Genomic DNA, 22,084 nt, shown 5'->3' with positions numbered 1-22,084 from the left:
TCATCCCATCACCCAGGTCGTTAATAAAATCACTAGACAGTCCTGGCTCTCGTATCGATCCCCAAGAGGTGTCACTCTGCCACCTGGACTCTGTACTGCTGATCAATACGCTGAGCCCAGCAAGCCAGCCAAGTTTCCACCCACTAATTGAGCCTGTAGCTCAACAGTCTGACTAAAAAAAGACCCAAGGGAAGTTGTTGGAAAGTCCTTGCTGAAGCCAAAGTGTTCATCATCCACTGCTCTTGCTTTGTTCATTGAGGGAGATTTCTTATCACAAAAGGTAATTAGACAGGTCAGATAAACCATGCTCTTGGTAGATCCATGTTGGCTGTTCCCAGTCACTTTCTTCATGTACTCAGAAATGGCTTCTGGGAGGATTTGTTCCATAACATTGCAATGGATGGTGATAAGGATCATGAGTCTTTAATCCTTTAGTTTGCTGGATTCTCCTTCTTAGAATTATAAAATCATTAATGTTGGCAAAGGTCTCTAAGACTGTCTAGTCCAACTATAGACCTATCAGAAATACTGTCCACTAAACCATGTTTCTTAGTAGCACATCTGCACATTCCTTGACCACCTCTGGAGACAGCGGCTCAACCACCTCCCTGTGCAGCCTTGCATTACATTGCAAACAAGACCAAAAGACCTATGGACTCAACTGCCTTGCTAAGTCTTTAATGAGCAAAAAAGAAGCAATACAAGCAAGAAATGGAGCAAAGAAGAAAAAAACTGTAATGGAAATAGATAAAACAACAGAGAGCATATAGTCTCCAGCCTCTGCAATGGGCTTTGGTGGAGAAGAAACAGCTTGGGCGAATCATGGGTAAAGAACCGCCTTGAAGGGAGAGCAGTGAAATAACATCACAAGTTGCACCGAGGTGAAATCTTGACAGTAAGGAAGGAAAGAGAAGGAAATAAACTTGAGGAGATCTCACTTCTATTTAAGACAAAAAGTAAGATGGATGGATGTGATAAAGAGTGGGAAATTGGAAAATAAATCAATAATAATGAAGTGGTAGATAAATTCCCTTTCTCCCCGTGTAAAGATTCTGCCTTGAAAAGCTCAACACTCAAAGCAGATTACGTCAATACAGTCAGCTTGAAATACACTGAGGAATCATACCGTTAACAGCCATATATGCTGCTTCAAAATGACAGATAGGATAATATTCATTTAAGACAATGTAGAAAGTGTGGCACTACTATCATAAATTACTGAATTATGAACAACTGCTATATGAGATTGTTACATCTGTCTTGTTACTTGTTTTTATGGCAGCTGAATGCCACAAAAACAGCTCTCTGGAGGGGTGTAACACAGCCCTCATGTTATTCTCCTATGCATTTATTTTGGTCAAATCTCCTGGCAAAGCAGGCAGCCAAATATGAATACAATGGTGTGAATAACCATGAAGATAATGAGATCACATGTGAAAAAGCTACAGGCTGCCCAGGGAGGTTGTGGATGCCCCGTCCTTGGAGGTGTTCAAGACCAGGTTGGATGGGGCCCTGGGCAACCTGATCTAGTAAATGTGTATGTTTGGTGGCCCTGCCAGGCAGGGGGGTTGGAACTATGTGATCCTTGAGGTCCCTTCCAACCTGGGTCATTCTGTGATCTGTGATTGGCCCAGGGGGTTATTTCTGTCTGAAAAGGCATGCAAGATAATAATCAAGTCCTGACGTCAGGGTGATGTGAGGAGGTCAGGTAAGCTCACCAGTGGGCTGCCAATTGGATCCTTCTGAGTACATCACTTTGAAATGGGAACAAATTGAATGGAGGTTATCTAAGAGACTTGGATAGGAAATCAAAATCTTATCAGCGTCAGTGCTGAGATAGGCAGGTTTTATACTGCCAAGAGAGAAATAGCTAAAAACAACTGCAGATACCATCCTAAACGAGATGTATGTAATGACAGCTGACTATATATATATATAGGAAAGAAAATAGCCTGGCTGAAGTTTGGATCAAGTAACTAACTGGGCAATGCCTCGGTAACAAGACAAGGACAGAATCACAGAATCACAGAATCACAGAATGACCCGGGTTGGAAGGGACCTCAAAGATCATGTAGTTCCAACCCCCAAAAGGTTGGAAGGACATTAAAAAACTAACAAAACAGACACAGATAGAGGTGCAACAAGGCCCTGAGCAAGGCGTAGCACTCAGGTTAAGGCAATATAATGTGTACAGACTGAGACAAGCGCTCGTACAGAGCTGCCCTTGGGTCCTGGTAGGTTTAAAACACAACAGGAGCCACACGAGGGGAGTGCCCCGGCCGTGCAGGCGGAGCAATGGGGGGCCGTGCCAGCCCAGGGGCCGCCCCTTCCTTTTCTCGTTCGCCGCTCGGCCTCTCCGCTGCTCTGAGGTAATGGAGCGGGGTGTGGGGCTGTCGGAGGGGGTGGAAGTAGGGGAGGTGGCGGAGATGCTTTGTGGGCCTTCAGGATTAACTATGGGAGCGAAGGGAGGGAGCGCTGCCTGTGGGTGCGCTCGGGAGCGGGCCCTGCGGCTTCCTTCAGGAAGTCCAGCCCCTCTGGGCTCGTAAAGGAGAACAGACAAGCCTGTTGGGGGGGTTATGTTCGTTCACTCAGCTCCTGTGACTTTAGTACGAGCCAAGTGCTGGAATGGTTTATTTTCAGGCTTAACTCGCTCCTTTTTCTTTTAACAGTTAAGGCCATGGCGCTGAAGCAGGTTTCTAGCAACAAATGCTTTGAGGGGTTTCAGAAGGTGTTTGAACACGACAGGTAAATGTTGCAGAGACAGCCGAGGTGTTTATCAGGGCAGCGAGTCGATCTCATTGCTGCCCATGTCCTCGGTGTGGCCTCCTCACTAACAGCTGTATTTCAGCAGGGGATGTTGCCTGTAGTTTTATCTGCCTTCCTGTATTTCTCTGTTAATGTTAAACATGTTTATTGTACTGAAATGCTGCAGACCTGAGATGAGGAACCAGTGTTTTTCCCTTTTAAGATGGAGCTCCCTTAGTTGAGTTGTCCTTTTGCTGTCTGTACAAAGTTCAGTTCTCTCTGCTGGGTATTTTGCTCCTGTGCACACTTACAGAGTGCTGCAAGCAGACAGACAAAAGGGATGGGTTCATACAGTTGGATGAAGGCGAACACGGAGGCATTCGTCTTCTCATTTCTGCCTTTTGAATGCAACACACTGATTCTGCTTTCTCTTTTTGATGTTACCAAACTTGCTAATTGCGTAGCGCTGATAACAAGGACTGTTCTATTGCTACAGCACAGAGCTAAAATGCAAAATGAGATTTGGAATCTACTTGCCTCCAAAAGCAGAAACTGGGAAGTGTCCTGTGCTGTACTGGCTCTCAGGTAAGTAAAATTAGGATTTCAGATAGATAACCTTCAACATATTTAAGCTACTGTAGCCTGCATGTTTATGGCTATAGGAATCCCTTCTATTTTTCATAACCTTTTCTGTCAGAAGGGTTTTGGAAACTGAAACGCTGTGGGCAATATGTAACAGAATGTGTTTTTTCTTTCTTCTAGGGTTAACTTGCACAGAGCAGAATTTTATAACAAAATCAGGTTTCCAGCAAGCTGCAGCTGAGCATGGCCTCATTGTAGTAGCACCAGACACCAGCCCACGTAAGCTTTCACAAATGACAGAAGATACTTCAGTCCTTGTAATAAAGTCTGCTGTCTTTTCTAATTCTTTTATCACACATGGAAAACACAGCTGCATAGTTTTGTTTGTTCACAGAACTGTGTTCAGCCAACATCTCAGGACCCTTTAAGCTTATCTGCCATGCCTTAAGTTAGCACCATCCTGTGCCCTGAGCCCTGTTTCCAGCCTAGATGGTGTTAATACCTGCCTGCTTAATAGCATACTGCTGAAAGTTTTACATTTGAAACCCTACACTAAAACTAGAACAAGGGGGCCATTGAACTGAGCACAGATGAGGAGAAGGAAAAGATGTAAAGCAGGAGGCGTGTGTTACGAGAGTTGCTTGTGCTTTGTGGCTTGCTGAGGCTTAAGGACCCAATCAAATGAAAAAGCCCACCTGTAACATCACATAAAGCCATCCTATTTACTTGTTACTGTGTATTGTCTTCTGTAGGCTATTAAGTGCATGTCTCCAGAGAGTTTTGGTCTCTAGAAAAGTTTAAAGCAATCCAGGGCTTTCTTTTGTGCACCTGCTGGTGAGATGGCTTTATGGATAACTTCATTGATGAGCCAAGGTAAACTGTATGAGTTTCAATAGGGCCAAGTGTTGGGTCCTGCATTTTGGTCACAACAATCCCAAGCAACCCTACAGGCTTGGGGAGGTGTGGCTGGAAAGCTGCCTGATGGAAAGGGACCTTGGTGTGCTGATGGACAGGCAGCTGAATATGAGCCAGCAGCGTGCCCAGGTGGCCAAGAAGGCCAATGGCATCCTGGCTGGTATCAAGTTGTCTTACTGGCTGGGGGGGGTAGAGACATACTGAGTGAGAAACTAATGTCCAGGGTCTCTGACTTGAGTGACAGATTCTCTTATTCTGAACATCTAATAGTGGTGACATAATAGCAATAGAATCCATTTTCATGGTAGGTGGCTGCAATATTGAAGGAGAAGATGAAAGCTGGGATTTTGGTACCGGTGCTGGTTTTTATGTGGATGCTACGGAAGATCCTTGGAAAACAAACTATAGGATGTACTCCTACGTGAGAGATGAGGTAACCTTGTTGCTGGGTTATAGTGGTATTGTTGGTGAAGCTGAAGAAGTAATGGCTGGTAGATGAAATGTTTCTTTTTGATTTTACAGTCTGTCAAAATTGGTTTCAGACCACAATTGTGAATATTAGGGTAGAACCAGAGATGTGCCTTTGGTTTCAGTGTCTTCCTGGCATTAAAATGTGTCAGTTCCTTAGGTGCTTCTCTGTGTAAATGTATGAAAATGGCTTTAATGTTTTTATCCCTCTCTTCCTTTACAGTTACCTAAACTGATAAATGCCAATTTTCCAACCAACCCTGAACGGATGTCTGTTTTTGGGCATTCCATGGGAGGTCATGGAGCTCTCATTCTTGCTCTGAAGAATCCTGGAAAGTACAAAGTAAGTTATCATACAGGTTATACAAGGAATGCTCAGGGTAATCATAGACTCATAGCATGGCCTGGGTTGAAAAGGACCACAATGATCATCCAGTTTCAACCCCCCTGCTATGTGCAGGGTCGCCAACTACCAGACCAGGCTGCCCAGAGCCACATCCAGCCTGGCCTTGAATGCCTCCAGGGATGGGGCATCCACAACCTTTCTGAGCAACATCTTTCTTAAAGATTGATGGGTTTTTTAAATTAATTAATTAATTTTCAAACAGACAGGGTATCTGAAGTTGCATTCATCTTGCAAAAACGAAGTGAACGCTGTGGTTCTAGGGAGAGTGTATAAGAGAGTCATAGAAAGGCCTGGGTTGAAAAGGACCACAATGCTCATCCAGCTTCAACCTCCCTGCTATGTGCAGGGTTGCCAACCACCAGATCAGGCTGCCCAGAATAGGGGAATAGGGTGATAGTTACGGCACTTAGATCAAAGAGCTGGTGGCAGACTCAAGAGTTCTGGCAGTAGTTTCTAAAGCTGTTTAGAAACACCATCAGTTTGATTGTTATCTGAAATTGCTTCTCGTAATTCATGTTGTGTTTTGTTGTTTGTTTTTTTCATGCTTTCTTTCCAAACAGTCTGTATCGGCTTTTGCTCCTATCTGCAACCCTATGCAGTGCCAGTGGGGGAAGAAAGCCCTTGGTGGATATCTGGGATCAGATGTAAGCAAGTGGGAGGTATGTGCTGGAACTTGCAGGCCTTTAGTAATGTGTGAATGAGTGATGTGTGGATACATTGCAGCAGAAATCTGGAACAAAACTCTTGAGTTGCCCATGAGCTTAGGAGTGTAGTAAACACTGCTGGGCTGGTGTTGCTGTTGCCTGATGGTGCATGTGACAAGCATAACGAGACAGAAAGCTCTCATCAGACTGACTGGTGAGCCTTGTGGTATCTGCTGGAGCAGCCTGGCAGAGGCAGTTGCAGAGGAGCCCATTGGTACTTGGAAATTGATATCCCATAGAACACGATTAAACCAGGAGTGAGGTTTTAGCTCTAGGTCCCTAATTTAGAAATAAAAAGTCTTATGAGCATTGCTAAGATATATTGATTGCTGTGTTATTTGGGCATACATCTTTGCGCAGGGTAGCGCACAGGAGCCTGATGGCTCTCCCAGGTTGTAATTCGATGTCTTGATCAGTATAACACAGCACTCTGAACTTACCGTTGTTTCCTCACGGTCAGTAAATTCAGCCCATTTTAACTCACATACGTGGGTGTTGTCTCCCGTTTACTTCTGCAGGCATACGATGCTACACAGCTTGTGAAGTCCTATCCAGACTCTCGCCTGGACATCCTGATTGATCAAGGCAAAGATGATCAGTTCCTATCAGCAGGCCAGCTGCTGCCAGATAACTTCATCGCCGCCTGCACAGAGAAGAAAATCCCAGTAGTCTTCAGACTGCAGCAGGCAAGTCACTTCCACAGACCCTGCTGTTGGGTTGATGCTGTGTGAGTTTGGGGTGTGAGGGTGTTTTGTCACCGGCTGTGCTTTTAGTGACCTGAGAGTCTGCCTGAGGAAAGAAACGTTGCAGTTTCAGCTTCCTTGTACCACTAGGTGGGGTCGTGATGGCACTTTCCTCACACTGATCTGATGGTATGTCTGGCTGCTGTTAAATCTGCCAGCGCTAAGCTGAAGAGGCAGCTTATGTAGCTGATACTGCTGTTCACAGAATGGCTCAGGTTGGAGGGGACCTTAAAGCCCACCCAGTCCCAACCCTCGGCCATGGGCAGTGCCACTCAGCAGCTCAGCTGGGTCCCCAGCCAACCTGACCCGGAGTGCCTTCAGGGCTGAGGCAGCCACAGCTCCTCTGGGTAATCGTACACATTCAGCCTCATGAGGCGGTCTTGATTTTTGCCTGGAGGTTCAGGGATGCAGGAGGTGTGGGAAGCCTGTCAGGGACTTCTGGGGCAAAGAACGCGTTGAGTACTTCAGCAGTTTCTGTGTCTGTTGTTGCCATCTGTCCCTTCTCACTTATCAGAGGCGGTAGACCCTCCTGGGCCTTCCTCAGCCGACCATTATACTTGTAGAATCCCTTGTTATTTTTCACACCCCTCACCAAATTCACTTCCATTTGTGCCTTGGATCGAGATCCTTTTCAACCCAGGCCATTCTATGATTCTATGAACTATCCGCACTTGCTGATTTCTTCGTCGTCGTTCTTCCAGGGCTATGATCACAGCTATTTTTTCATTGCTACGTTTATCAATGACCACATCAAACACCATGCCAAGTTCCTTAACGCTTGAACTACACAAATGGGAGCATGGGAGTCGAAGGGTACGGCTGAACGGAATGCAGATCATGTGTTGAAGCAGCACCTGTAAAATGGAGCTCTTCTGATTGCACTGCTAATAAAGTAAAAGTCCTGCTCAGTTTGTTGCTTCAGCGTGTCTTGGATATTCTTGTACGCTTGGAAAGTTTAACACCACGAAAGTGAATGTTGAGTTCTTGGTTGAGAAGAAAATTAACGAGTGAGTTAATGAGCTCTTAATAATATGAATGTAAGTATTTGGGACCTTAGGCCTGCTTCTAACACACTGTAGGCTAAGGCAGTGAGCAATAGCGTGCCTCTTTCATTAAGAAAGACCTGTGTTCATTTCATCAGTTAGCGCCACAACCAGTCAAGGTAGTTAATTAAGCTGCACGTTGTGGTTTCCTGTTCTGTACACTTAATGACCAACACAAGGGCTGATGCTCTAAGAAAGGAAGTAGTCTGTGCTAAAGGAGGCGGTTTGTCTTCCACTCCTTCAGTTTAATAGGATCGTTCCTATTCCCCAACAGGATCCTATTCCTACTTGAGCTCTGCAGTTCCTTTAGTTGGCTCACACATCCACCTCCTCCATCACCCACACTGTTAAGTTCTCCAGGCATCGTCTCTTTTACAACAACCTGCCAGCCAGGCACTAAGCAGTAGCCATTAAATGGTTTCTACAAATGATAGAGTTTAATCGTAACTACAGTAAGGATTTCCTATATACGTTATGTTCACTGCTTATGGCATTATCGATCCACCATGCATGTTTTATTGCACATATAAATAGTGTACAAAGACTCGTGAAGATCCTCTTTTTAGCCATACAGGTTAAGACTGCATTAAAAAAAAAGCCTTATTACAAAACAGGTAGAGCCATTTACAGCCAGCTTTGAGCAAATACCGACAGACGCAATCGGGAGGAAGAATGACATTTTAATTATGAAAAAACAAGATTCTGTCAAAAGAATAATTACAAAGCTGCCATATATACAGTGTAAAAAAATACTCAGGAAACCTGCATTTTATCACTCGAGACGCAGAAATCAATATTCCTATTTTATAGTCCAGCTTTGAATACTCTTTAAAACGTGATAAACTCTACCTCGGACACTTATATTTTCTTTACATTGCTCATGCTCTGTGACAAGACGGGTATTTGTGCAGCTCTGCAGAATATTAAAATACATTTTAATTCAGCGGTAAAGTGCACAGTATGTTTTATAGGAAACAATATGCCATAGCTGCCCATCCAAGTTACCATTGTAAGTAAGTAATTCGCCGTTCCCTCTATAAAACAAATGCTTTTGCTTTGGTTGAAGTAACTGCTACCCCGTGCATACTGGGTGCCTGCAGGCCTGCTCTAACTCCATACGTCTCAGTACAGACATGGGCAGTCCATGGTGTTACAACGCACAGCCTGCATCCAAATACTGTACTGAAGACTGAAAGCCTGCTGCGAACACGCAGCCATCTTAGCCTAGATGTGCAGTAGGGACAAGTATGCGTCGTGCTTTCAGAAAGCCCTTAATACAACGCTTTTCTCCACATTCACTTCCTGTTTGTTCTCCCACCACATCGCCTCATTTCCATCATGGTGTACATTTCCAACCACAGCCCCTGTGCAGCACAGGCTGCTCAGCTCACCTTTCCCTCCCAACACCTCTCCCACCCTGCCCACCCAACTCACACCTGCAGCCTCTGTCCAAGCTACGTAAAGTGGAAGTTCCAGACACTGTGATAATGGCTGCACTGGGACTTCTGGATCTAAAGATGACGTTTTCATAATAAATTATGCTCCTGAAAAACCTTTTCAAAACATGTAAAGTAGTAATAAGAAAGAGGAGCTTCTGTCCTATTGCTGACACGAATGTTTGTAGGATCAGACCTCTGATCCTACTACAGAACGTTGTGCTTGATTCGGGGGGAATCCAATGACCTCAGTGAGCATGTAAGACAGGCTCTTGGCCCTATTAATGACTTTAGCTCCTCTTAAAGGAATTAACGAGGGATTTTTTTTGACTCCCTGTTAGCGTTCTTGTGCTCTGTTCTATTCGCTCTTTACAAGAAAATCAAGTTACAGTGCAAAAACAAACAATCATATTTCAAGACCCACCATCCTAACGCACGTCGTTCATTTTGTTGCGGCTAAAAGTTAAACGGCTTGTGCATAGTAAAATAAGCAATCAAAAATATTCACATTTATTTTTTCAAGTTCACCTCTTTTTCCTACGTTAAACATCTATATACAAGTCATGGGTGTGCTCTGCTTCAGCCAATTGAATCGGGGTGTGGGTGTGTGGGGTGGTGGTTTTTTGGGGGGGAAAGTGCTGCTGGAATGTAGGAAATAAACGGAATGCAGACAGTCCTTCATTGGTGTTCCACACATTAAAAGCTAACGCATGCCGTTCCAGCTTAGCTGTCCTTTCAACTGAAGCACCTACTTGGTTTGCTTTTGCTCTTAGGTATTAGAGAGTACGGAGATGGAAAGCTACTGCACCCCTAGTAGAATAAAAATTAACTAAGTATTTATATTAAAATAAAGTGTTTAACCACAAAAAAAGCAGTAATAAAATACAGTTTCCTAATTTACATTTTGCATCCAAAGGATGAATAACATCTCGCTAATAAATAATATTCATATAAATATTTTTTTTTGTGTCTGGATATTTTTAAAAGGCAATAATAGCCCGAAGCGACTGCAGGAAAACCTGATGTGGCAGAAGTCTGATTTACTCTCCCTCCCTCCAAAAGTGATTGTGAGGACTCTTAGTTTAATGACACAAAGGTATCTCGCTGCAAGACAGTTGCGTACTCCACACATTTTTAGGTGGCAGTTTCAGTAAGTATTATAACAAAGTGAGCTAGAAAAGCAGTGAGGCTCCAGTTCGCTCTACAGAATGTTTCCTTTTAGTTTCTCGTTTGTAGTTGGGCGTACGTGTACAACCTCAAAGATGACTCTAAAATCAGAAGTGTCAGAATACTCTTGGAGCACTGTTATTTCAATGCAGTCTGTAAAGACGGGCAGTGATTTGATTCTTTGATGGCACAGTGGAGCTGGTAACAGCAGAGAGAGTAGTTTTCACGTGAATAAAGCTTGTTTCACTGTGGTTACATCTAGCAATGCTTGAACTGTTATGCTCACTTTTACCAAGCCCTTTTCTTCTAGGATGTGGTGTGGTAGGCAGAGCTTCTCCTAGAAAAAGACAAACAGAGGACAAGATCAGGTTACTCAGTACTCATTGCAAACCCTTGCTTCACACTGACACCCAACAAGCAGGAACCATTCCCTGTTTGCAGTTCAAAAGAGCTTCCCCAGGTTTGGATAAGTCTCTCAATTTGGCTCACATTAGATCTATAAATTAGCATGAAATCTATTCATATTCTGGGCCTACCAGGAAAAGCAGCATGTTTGGTGGTCTGTATGCAAACATCTTAACCTAGAGTGAGGGCTGCCAGGTACACACTGAACTTCTGCCTATGAAGTGAGATAATGAAGCATGGGCCATCATTTGGGGATGGAAGGCTGGATTTTATCATTCAAAAGAAGTTCTGCTGCTGAGCTCTAGGAGGGCAGGTCTCGGTCTCAGGATGTGCACCTTGAAGTCACCCATTAGAATTTACAGAAAAGCGTGTGCAATGGTGTGCATTCAACAGATGGAGCATTTCGTTCTCAGTAATTAGATGTTCATTTTGAAACGCCCAGGAATCAACTTCATTTACCATCAGGACACAACAGTTGTGGCCAGGATAAAACCCGCTAGCTGTCCACACAGGCTATTCTATCAGCAGGCAGTCAAATAAGAAATACCTTAGCTCCTACAGGTAAAAGGAAACCACTCAGAGAACAACTGCAGAAAGGCCTGCATGGAGAGGCAGCTTTGTCACAACTGACTACATCTCTAAGAAAGTTGTTAACATAACTGGGCGTTCATGTTAATGAAATACACGAGACTATGAAATCAGGCACCAGGTTCGTAATAAATGACTACACCACAAACCATAATTACAACTGCGAGACTTGTTGTCACAACATGGAAGTCAGAAGTGTAAAAATGGGATGACAAAAACACACAGAAAAATAAAACAGGATTAAACACAAACATGTGGATACAACGTCTGGCTCACAAAGCCCCTCCCTAAGCTGTGTGTTAGGTCACTCTAAATCACCATGCATGTGATGTGCTCTGTTCTTTCCCTTGCTTGTCTGCCTTCTGCTGAGTATTCTTGCATCTGGTGACGTGAGAGATGTCAGCTAAGAGTCTCTTATTTTACCTCTACATAATCCATGGTCATCCATCCCATTTCCTTACATGCACATTCTACAGTTTAGACATCACTTATCTCTTCAACATCTCTCCTCATGACCTCCTTCATGCACAGCCAACACTTGGCTTTCTTAAACCTCCATCAAGTTCACTGCAACCCCTTCCACTCTCAACAAAAGAGAACCTGAACATGTTACCAACTCACTTTTCACTTCCATTCCAAGTACACAACACGGTAACTAAAACGATGTGCGAAGCATCCAACTGATGACCACTCTATGGTGAGGAAAACCAATCACCCTCTACCACAATATCAACTCAATTCCATTTCACAGCAGTTCTTCATCTCTCAGACTTCTTTTCCTTAACAGCAAAATGACACCACTTTGCCCTGGACTTTGACCACAACAAAACCTCAATGGGAGATCCATCCATGAAGACATTTCCTCCTTTAAGAGAAAAAACTCCACAGTAATTTCTAATAAAACCTTCATCAAGAAGAGGGTTTTGTTTGAGCCCTACCCAAACTGCATCCGTGTTTGGTTTGATACAGACCTATTCTACTTCCAGGCTGTTGGACAGATTAAGACAGCCAACATAAGAGACAAAACTGCAAACTTTATTTACTAACTACAGTACCTCAAATGTAAGAGTAATTTTTTTTCACACTTGCAATGGCTGGAACTAATAATGAATCTATTTGTATTTTATGCTCACTTTGAAAATTGTATTTTCTGTATGTTTCAGGTTTTGATTATTATTATTTTTTTAAAGCTTAAGATTTGTCTTTTTTTGTTGCTGCCTTTTTTTTTTTTTTTTCCCTTAAAAAAGTTCATGTGTTAATGTCCATTGTATCTTGGGGCACATCAAAAGCAGCGTGGCAAGCAGGCTGAAGGGTTGGCCTTTACTCTTCTCTCACAAGGCTCTGTCTGCAGTACTCCAATGAGCTCCAGGGCCTCGACATAAGAAGGACATGGAACTGGTGGAGCAGGTCCAGAGGAGCCTCACAAGGATGATCAGAGGGTTGGAGCACCTCTTCTATGAAGAAAGATTATGGGAGATGGGCTTGCTCAGCCTGGAGAAGAGAAGGCTCCAGGAAGACCTCACAGTGGCCTTCCAGTAGCCAAGGAGGGCATACAGGAAAGATGAGGAACAACTTTTTTTTTTTTACAAGGGTATGCAGAGATGGAACAAGGAGTAACTACTTTAAAACTAATCAATTTTGTAATCACTTATATACACATTTTAACTAAAAGCATAAAAGGAATTCATGCCTCACTTCATATTAAAATGAGCAAAATAAAAACACCCCACCCATCTGATCCAACACAGGTGTTCCTCCTTTAACAGAGAATGCATTATCTACATCTTTTAAATATACTGTAGTAATCCAGTTTCCATAAAGAAACCTTCCTGTACCATCATTTACAAGATATACACTCTCAAGGGAAATTTTTTTTAAAGGTCTACACACAACTAGAACTGCACAACTATGTACTACAAGTCAGAAGCTTCAGGACATGTTACTTTTTATATTATACATCATTTTGCATTAGTTCTTGAAAGATGTACAAACGACTGCCTTTCTTTTTTTTTTGGAAGAAGATGGAGTCGTTTAATTTTGCAGTTATTTAAGCATGTGGCTATGATGAGCTTTCCAAACCTCTCAACGAAATCCTGCACCATCCACTTCTGAAGATCTACGTCTTAGTATGCCATTCATTAATTTACTTGTCTAAGCACTAATCGTTATCTCCAAAACTTTGCAAACAGCTTTCAATGACTCTGCTTCACGTATTTTTTAAATCACGGGTTTATTATAATACATTCAACTTTTCTCAGAGAAGAATCAAATCTTACTAAGGATGAAATTCAGAGTACACTGGTAATAAACTCAACTTTCAATATAACAGTGACAGTGGGTCAAGATCCCAGCTGTCTGAGACCTTGTACTCAACCACCGTCCCTGTGATATGGCATGTTCCCCATGCTTTGTTCTCTCTTACCCTCCACAATGAATTCCTTCAAGAACTGGAAGCCACTAATGATAGAATTCTCAAAACTTGTCATTCTGAGAAAATAAACCAGCAAAACTCACCCATATCCCCAAGGATTTTACAAGACTCATCTTCACTCATCTCCCCCTACCTACGAAAAGATTTCAGCTTATTTTACAGTAGCATTGAACGCATAACTTCAACACAGAACATGAATCATCTTTCCTAAAAACACCTTTGTTGAAACCATTCCTGAACAAAGCCAGAAAGGCAAAAGAATTTGCTACTAATCCTCAGTTTAGAAATCCTTAGAAATGATCACAGAGGGAAGGGCCATCAGTCCACTCATAGTCAATCCACTCTCTTCTGTCTAGTATAAAACGTAGACCCAAATTTTTGGTACAGATTTTCTCCCTAGAAGCACAAAAGAGCTTCATTATTTTCTACAGATATACATCCACCTTAAATAGAAACCTTCAAACTCCTAAGAAGCAAAAGAGCAAGTTTATCAGAAGACAAAAAACAACAAAGCATCCAGGCACCAGTCAGGTTGAGGCACAAAGCAACACCAAAAGACAGCAAGCACAACAACCATGCCATACACGTATATGTGTGCTGCCAAGGCATCTTTCTATTCCTGGAACAAAACTTCTGATTTAAGTAGTGTAAAATTGAAACAGGAATATGCTAAGAATACACTACAGGGTACATGAATCTTTACACATACACATCTATTTTCTCAGACATTAAATGTCTTGAAAGTCAAGCAACTGTCTGAATTGGATTATGCCAGGGGCAAAACAGCTGGCAACTCAGACCAGTTCATTAACAAGAAAATAATTGCTGCCATTATGTCAGAAGGGCAAGTTTGCACCATTACAAATATCCTTGGGCCCTGACGTTAGCAAAAACAGAAACAGAGAAATGGAAACCTACAGATTTGGCAAGAGATGTTCTGTTCTTCCTCAGATGTGTAAATATGTAAATTCAGATCAACAGGTAAAAATAAAATACTCATAAAACAATGAAATACTGGAACGTAACATTTCTCCAAATAAGTTTTTTCTTTTTCTTTTTCTTTTTTTCTTTTTAAATAAAAATAACTCCATACAATGCTTGTTATTTAATGTATGAAGCCAACCACTCTGAAATGGAAAGACACTAAAAGCCTTACATTTAAACAGGCATGTCAAATGCATAAGTCTTGAATTTCTGTTAGGTGAAGGCACATGGATTGCCCCATCCCTGGAGGCATTCAAGGCCAGGCTGGATGTGGCTCTGGGCAGCCTGGCCTGGTGGTTGATGACCCTGCACTTAGCAGGGGGGTTGAAACCAGATGATCATTGTGGTCCTTTTCAACCCAGGCCATTCTATGAGTCTATGATTCTATGAATATGAAATTATATATTTGTAAATATATTTTTGTTAATGTCTCACTGATGATGTCTGTAGATGCCCAAATGTCCTGAAGTTACCATTTGAAACACAACAGAAAAGACCAGAAGATCAAAAAGCACAGTAATCCAGGCTGCAGGTATATTTCATCAAGTTTCTCTTTTAATTTCCAAAGGAAAGATTAGTATGTTTTGTTGACTCATACACTTGTGACCAGATTCAAAAATGCTAAAAAAACCCAAACCCCAACAACCCAGAACTTCATGACTAGAGCTGCAATTCTGTAGTTAGAATTATAGCCAATGAGATACCTAAATATGTGCATCTTCGGAACACGTGATAAATTGCAAATATTTACATAACTGCATTTGCAGAGGATGGCTTTGGACCCTCTTACAAACTCTGGCCTTCAGCCTCACAATTTTAAGGTAGACAATATATTTTGCTAAAATGCCTCATAGTTGTGTTCTAACACACTGAGGAAACAGCGACCTGAATGTGGAGGGAACAGAAAGCTTGAAAAGATTACTAAAGACAGACACATGTTAAACAGTAAGAGAAAATGCACACTTACAGGGGAGATACCAGTTATATTGTAACCATATACATTAAAATCTAAGAGATGAAATGAAGGAATGAGAATGTTTTGTATCAGTCAAGTAGAATGGATCATTACCTGATTTTTTACTACTTTTTTCATATTGCTCTTTTCTGCGTTACACAGATTATGTGCTGGAAATGACAATGGACCACAAAGTCTGGTCTACCACTTTTTCTAAACCTGTATATAAGAGTGCTTTAATTTATTGTAGTAACAGGAGTGAGATGATAAAGAGTGAAAACAATTACACAGAAATTAGAAAACTTACTTATGTCTATGGAATAGAAGACTGGACTGAATATGTATTTACCTGAGTCTAGTCAAATTCCCACTCACATTAAGTGTAGACTTCCACTGAACTTGTTGGGAACATGATAGGATCTATAAACAGATCACAGCTGTAAAAGCTTGTTAATAGGTAAGTGCTGAAAAAAGGCATTTGAACATCTACTACACTGCACTTGAACGTACTTATCTTTTTTTTCTGGATCAAGGAAAAACAAAGCCAAATCCTCACATCAAAATCCCATCTGTAATCCAGTGCAAACACACTTCACTTGCATGCAAATTAAACGAATCCATTAGAATTTGTATTTATTACTTTATTGCACTAAGGATGTGATGACCTCCAGAGAATCAAAAAGTGATTAATACAGTGGGTATAGTACAGATCTGAGCAGATCAACTGATGATGAAATCACAGTTTGAAAATGCCTGATGACCATGCTGTCACTGCAAGGAAAAAAATCAATTGAATAGGGAAAACAATGTGGAATGTATTTCATGTCAGTGGTGAACAAATGAGACGCTGAACAACAGCCTAGGTTGGCCCGAAGTTATCCCCTTAGTCATGAGACTGACTGTAAACATCAGCTCTATATAACATTTCAATGCTGGGATCTCCTAAGAGGTGAAGAATCACCAGCCAGCAGAACTCTTGATATCCTGAATACACCACCACAGGAAGAATAGCATGGAAGTAGGATTCTGACTTTATCCAAGAGTCTATTAGAGCAGATACCTGCTATAGTTTCCACCTCCCTGTTTAATAGAATTACTGTCTTCAGGGAGGAAAAGACTGGCATTTTTCATACCCTTACTACATTTTAGAAGTATTTTGAGAAACATTACTATATTAACTCTTAATGTAAAGTAAGGATATATTCTACTGCTGTCTCCTTCCCTTTAAGATGCGTGTATTTGGAAGTGTTCTCAGTATCGACTAGGAAAAACACAAAACAGATAACCTTCATGTACGGTATGTATGGCTGTGCTTGTCACAGAGCAATGGACATCTTTCACAGTCCAGTCCAAGATGGCTTCAACTCCGTAACTCCAAATACTGCTTGTAATGATACACTTGCATTGCTGTACATAGTTAAGGCTGAGAAAAGTGAGAAAATATACTCCAAGTTAAAGACAACTGTCTGCATGGTAAGCATTTGTATAGTTCAGACTTTGGATAGGTTTGAGAATCATGCATCACAAGCACACAAGCAGTTGTCTATGCTGACACACCTCTACAAGACTGATCTGTTATTTTTCTCACCAACCTACCGAACACTGTGAATAACCATGTAATACTAGACAATGGCACAGATATGAACCTCAGGACGGTAGCAACAACTTTTGCCACTTGGTTTTCTCATTCCAAAGAAAGTTAAAATACACTCATACATGTGGATTGGTTCTACATAAGAAATGCACAAGACAAAGCATTAACAAGGGGACCTGTTTATCACACAGGGCACAGGTAAAAACCCAGCCCTACAGAAGATATCAACTTTGCCTTAAATACATACACTGGATTATAAGTAGCCATACATTAATAGCTTCTGAAGTGATTCATGTCACTTTCTCAGTTTCATGGAAAGCAACACTGTTGGAACAAGACAAAACCAAGACTTTCTGAAAGTGGGATTTTTAACATTAAGCTCAGACTCTTAACTTAGTGAGTGTGTTTGCTATTGGAACCACTGAAACTAGGTGCACAGTTAGAAGATAGGTCTGCACAGGATTGAGGGCACAAGCCCATAGCTATGCACCCAAACAACCAGCAAAGTTTCTGAAGGAATTAAGAACCTACAGGAATTAACTGAATTCATACCAAGTCACAGAAGCCACTAATGGAATCGTTATACATATGCACTGGAAGCTGCTAGCACTGATTTTATAATATATATATCAGTTGTCTGAAAGTAATTTTCCAACTTAAAACACCTAACTACATCCTTCACCCTTCATACGTACACATACACACTCTCGTATTAAAGCCAAGAAAACTGGAATAGAACTGCATTTAGAAGCTTTTTAATACATTTTTACAAGCATCTAAGGAATTCCAAGTATTTGTAATGTAGCCTTATATCATAATAATATTAGCAGAATAATCTGTAGCAAACAATTTCTTATACTAATTATCTCCTAAAAGTCAGATGGTAATTTTCGGATATAATAGCCAGTGAGAAATAAATACTTCCATTTCACAGCCACAAAACTGAGATGCTTTGGTTAGCTAGCTTGATAGTGAACTGAGAATTTCATCAGTAGCATCTAGAAGTAGTAAATATGGGCCTATACTTGAGGCTTTACAATTTTCAAGCCTCACTATGCCTATAGTCACTTTCCATTTGTGCATTTCACGTTGATATAAAATAAAATTAATACTTGTCTTGTTCAAGTTTAACATAAATTAACAGAAAACAGAACTGGAAGGGAAGTGGAAGTCATTCAGTCCAGTGCTCTAACCATAGGTAGAGTTCAAAGACACCAAAAGTCTTCCTGACCAGTGTGTCTAACCTAATTCTTTAAAACCTCCTAGAAAGGAAAATCCAAACTCTTCCTAGACAACCAATTTTCCTATGTACACCGTGTTTACTACACTTGTCAGACAAACAAACATTACCAGCAGTTTCACAGGTGATGAAACAGAGACGAGAGAAGTGACAAAACTCTCTTGATGTCACACATAAGAATGACAGAGAAAGGAATCTAACAGTTTGTTCTCAATCAAATTGTATCACACCGTCTTTCATGATCTTCGTTCTAAAATACTGTAAAGTGCCTTGCATATGAGGTGTTCCTCATGCCCAGTACTAATTTACAGTCATCTTCAAGTGTTTTAAAGCAGATAAATTCTGCTTTGTGAGACAGAGGAAGAAGATTATTCCATGGAATCTGGAGGAAAACAAAATATAAGTAGGAAAATAACCACTCCAGTATGGAATTTAATCAGAACAGTAGAGATGACCAATCATCTTTAAAATTACAGTACTCTTTGTTAAACTAAAGGATTTAAAACAGAGAGCTATCATTCAAATTACCGTTAAGTGCTCTTTAATATAATGCACGTTTAGATCATTGGCAGCAGCTCAGAAAATACTGTCACATCTGCTGAACGGCCACCTCAGTTGCTTCAATATCTGTAGCATTCTTGGATTTTCACAAGTTCTTCTGAATGCCTTTCACAAAAGCATACCTGTCTTTTCCTAGAATGGGTTGGCTCTCTTTAGCTTGATATACACCTAGACTTCATTCAAAAGTGGAGTAAGAGCTGTTTTAATGCTTTACCACATTCAGTGTATAGTCTAGGCAACATAAACTATAAAGAGGTATCTAAGTTCTTAAACTTGAGCTGGAGTGGGGGAAAGTGATAGGACTTGCCTTGAGATCAGTTCGTGATGCTAATCCCTCTCTCCCCTATTCCAAGAGATTAACAAAGATATTACAAGGAAGGGAAGTGAAGGAAAAGGGAGATTTTTTTTTAAGACAAAGGAAGGAAATTAAGTACCTGTAATTTGTCAGAGACAAAGCAGAAAGTTTGTGTGCACATGCGAACAGGTTATGCTGTTAGCACATTCCAGTGATAAGTTATAAACATCAAGACTACAAAAAGTATGTGGAAAAGACAAAAGCCTAATAGATCCCAGGAGCGAAAGGTAGAAGTTGATTGTGGGGGTTTCTCCCCGAGGGCGAGCAGAGTGTCAACAGTCTTTCGAATGTGACGAATATCCGACTGCAGGATGTCATACGGAGAGCAGAGGTCAGCCTATCCCGAAGGGCAGCCATTAGAACAGAAAAAGACAGTGCATAAAATTAAAAATACAAAAATATAAAGATAAATTATCACAATATTCTAGCATAAACATGTAGGAATAGTTTCTTCCTAATATTGCCATAGATACTAGGCAACCCAGCTGTCTTTGGTTTCCTCTAAATACTGAGGCTATCAAACAATATCTGAAAGTCAAGTTAGAAGAGCTCAGCCCTTCAAACTCTTCCAAAGTTATGCCCAAAGGTGTGTGTGGGGGGTGTATGCGATCCATTTATTCCAATGGGATCTACAACACCTTTGTCCCTCTATGCCTTAAATGCTTACATAGAATCAGCTGTAAAATCTCCCTTATACAATAGCAGACAGTGGGTTAGAAAGCTGTTAATAGTACAAGCAGCAGCAGCATAAAATCTCAGGGAAAAAATACTTTAAAAAAAAACTGTTAGAAGTAACATTCTCTAGCATAACATATAACCAAGAATCTGGTATTCAAATACCACTTTAAAATGACGTCCAGAGATGGAAACTGAGAACATCACCAGTTGACTACATTAACTTTAGCAAAGTTTCTAAGAATTAGACACTAAATTCTTTAACTAGCATTTAGAAAATGTATTAGCAGGTAAAACTTCTATATTCTTTTTGCAAAGTACCATTGACTTCATGAAGTATCTTAAGCTACCTATACAAAATGAGGTATTATACGCAAAAATAATACTGATAGACACACAAAATATTTAACATTACACCAACTCGAACAACAGATTGTACTTTCAAAATGCAGCAATCTAAAATATTGTACCATTTTCCAATGCAAAGGAGAACGTACTATCAATGAAGGTCAGTATTTTTGAAAGAAAATTAGACAGGTAAGGAAAAACATTATGTTTTGGAGGAATTTTCTGAAGTAGTTGTTCATTTTCACTTGCTTAATGAACTAACAGTGCACCCAAAAGGAAGAGATTCCAGTTCAGATGCCTCTTTTCTGTTACTGTGATGTTTCAATGTCAAGCTAGGAAGAAATTAACCTTTAAAACATTTAAAAAGCTCTTCTATCCTGAAAAGTGAATAGTGAAACTGGAAATGAGTGAAACTGTAAGACTTTATATTTACTTAGGCTAGCTGACATGTGGAAGGGGACAAACATGCCTAGCACAAGGTTGGTATTTCTTAACAGTAATTTTATTTAGAGCAATATCAAGTGCTGATGCAGTTATTATTTGGCTTTTGCTTTGTTTTTTAAGGATGAAACCTCAAAGATAGAACAAAACATGCCAATTTTGTTTAGAAGCAAAAGAGGTCTAGTACTGCATTCAGCATCTATGGCGGTAAGCTGCTTAGCAGAAAAACTAATTTCGGTTTAAACAAACAACTCATTGACCATGTAATAATGCATTGCACTCCCACTAAAGACACTAATAAGCCCAGCAAATGATGCTTTCATTCAGAATGAATCAAAAAACCCAACCATATTTGAAAACAGTCTCTGCTGCAGTTAAATGAAGAAGGAAGTAATTTTGGAGTTGGGAAATGAGAGCTGGTAATAAGTTGACTTTTTAAAACAAAGACCTAAGAACTTGCTACCACCCAGGGATCAACACACTGAGAAGTATACAGGAGATGCCAAAGCATACAATAACAGCCAACACGTGCTGAAAAAAGTTCCCATCAAACTGTCATGTGGTACTTTAGTGAAACTCAAGGACACTTGTGAAAGCCTTGTGAAATTTCTGATCATTGCTGCTTATATTTGTGTCCTGCATCAATTATTTGCTGTTACACTCCTACCTTAACTAAACACTCATATTCATCCATTTTAAACCTCTGTAACGCAACTCTAGAAGTTTCCATAATTACACAGATGTTGTGAAATGAGAATAGCAAACTAAAATATGATATCAATAGGTAGTGAAAAAATACGTGATATTTACTTCAGTGCAACCCCCACACAAAGAGAAACAAATAAGCAAGCATTCACCCACCTCAAGCATTGTCCTTCTCATTTAAGAGACTGCAACCAACCAGTAAGAACTACAAAGATTTGTATCACTTAACCATTACATTTATGGACTGACTTGTCAAGTCCAACATGGTTTCTGTGTTTGTGATATGGTTATATCATACAGCTACCAAAATCACGCATGCAGAATAAACACAGAAAGGAGTGAATGACAAAAGCACAAGCTGCTTGTGTGCAGAAACCATTCTCATTCTATGTGCTCCTGCAGTGACTGTGGAATCAGACATACACATTTCAAAACCAACCCCCCGAAACTTTGATCCTAAAAAAAAACCCAAGGGCAAGTTTTTAGAACCAGATAAAAGAATGAAGTCTGTAGTGTGTATGTGCTGTACTCAAAATGCAAGTGAAGGAATCTCATAACTAGGATTTAAATAGTGCAACTGGAATACTGAGCCA

General features: G+C 40.7%; 2 protein-coding genes across 29 annotated transcripts in view; one reads left to right on the top strand and one right to left on the bottom strand.

Annotated features, from left to right (window-relative positions):
- Positions 1-2,316: 2,316 nt before the first annotated feature.
- Positions 2,317-7,471, top strand: ESD (esterase D). Of its 3 annotated transcripts, none has more exons than XM_015851785.3 (9): positions 2,317-2,369; positions 2,670-2,745; positions 3,242-3,330; positions 3,508-3,606; positions 4,551-4,675; positions 4,934-5,053; positions 5,677-5,775; positions 6,339-6,506; positions 7,265-7,471. In XM_015851785.3, exons 2-9 carry the CDS (start codon positions 2,678-2,680, stop codon positions 7,343-7,345), a joined length of 849 nt encoding a protein of 282 aa, XP_015707271.1. In that variant the 5' UTR covers positions 2,317-2,369; positions 2,670-2,677; the 3' UTR covers positions 7,346-7,471. The 3 variants fall into 3 exon arrangements, with proteins under 3 accessions (XP_015707271.1, XP_015707272.1, XP_085392313.1); XM_015851786.3 differs by having other exon boundaries at positions 3,210-3,330; XM_085536187.1 differs by lacking the exons at positions 3,242-3,330; positions 3,508-3,606.
- A 550-nt stretch (positions 7,472-8,021) lies between these two features.
- LRCH1 (leucine rich repeats and calponin homology domain containing 1) overlaps positions 8,022-22,084 on the bottom strand; it is a 101,597-nt gene continuing 87,534 nt past the window's right edge. For 16 of the 26 annotated variants that reach the window (XR_001552654.3, XR_001552655.3, XR_001552660.3 and 13 more), the window contains 2 exons: positions 19,402-19,659; positions 8,022-10,546 (listed from right to left, as the gene is read on the bottom strand). Coding sequence is in view for 8 of the 26 variants with exons in the window: in XM_015851781.3 (XP_015707267.1) it covers positions 10,433-10,546 (114 nt within the window). In the remaining 18 variants the exon portion in view is untranslated. The remainder of the gene's footprint in view (positions 10,547-19,401; positions 19,660-22,084) is intronic. The other 10 variants (XR_014942117.1, XM_015851781.3, XM_015851782.3 and 7 more) reach the window with 2 other exon arrangements.

Source organism: Coturnix japonica, chromosome 1, assembly GCF_054131305.1.
Source record: "Coturnix japonica strain WE chromosome 1, WE-NBRP24, whole genome shotgun sequence".
NCBI lineage: Eukaryota > Metazoa > Chordata > Aves > Galliformes > Phasianidae > Coturnix > Coturnix japonica.
This window is presented reverse-complemented; position numbering and strand designations above follow the sequence as displayed.

Excerpts from the sequence above, each read along its gene's own strand:
- ESD (XM_015851785.3), top strand. The coding sequence starts at position 2,678 with ATGGCGCTGAAGCAGGTTTCTAGCAACAAATGCTTTGAGGGGTTTCAG. Across the intron at positions 2,746-3,241 it reads AAGGTGTTTGAACACGACAG|CACAGAGCTAAAATGCAAAA; the intron begins GTAAATGTTGCA and ends CTATTGCTACAG. Across the intron at positions 6,507-7,264 it reads TAGTCTTCAGACTGCAGCAG|GGCTATGATCACAGCTATTT; the intron begins GCAAGTCACTTC and ends TCGTTCTTCCAG.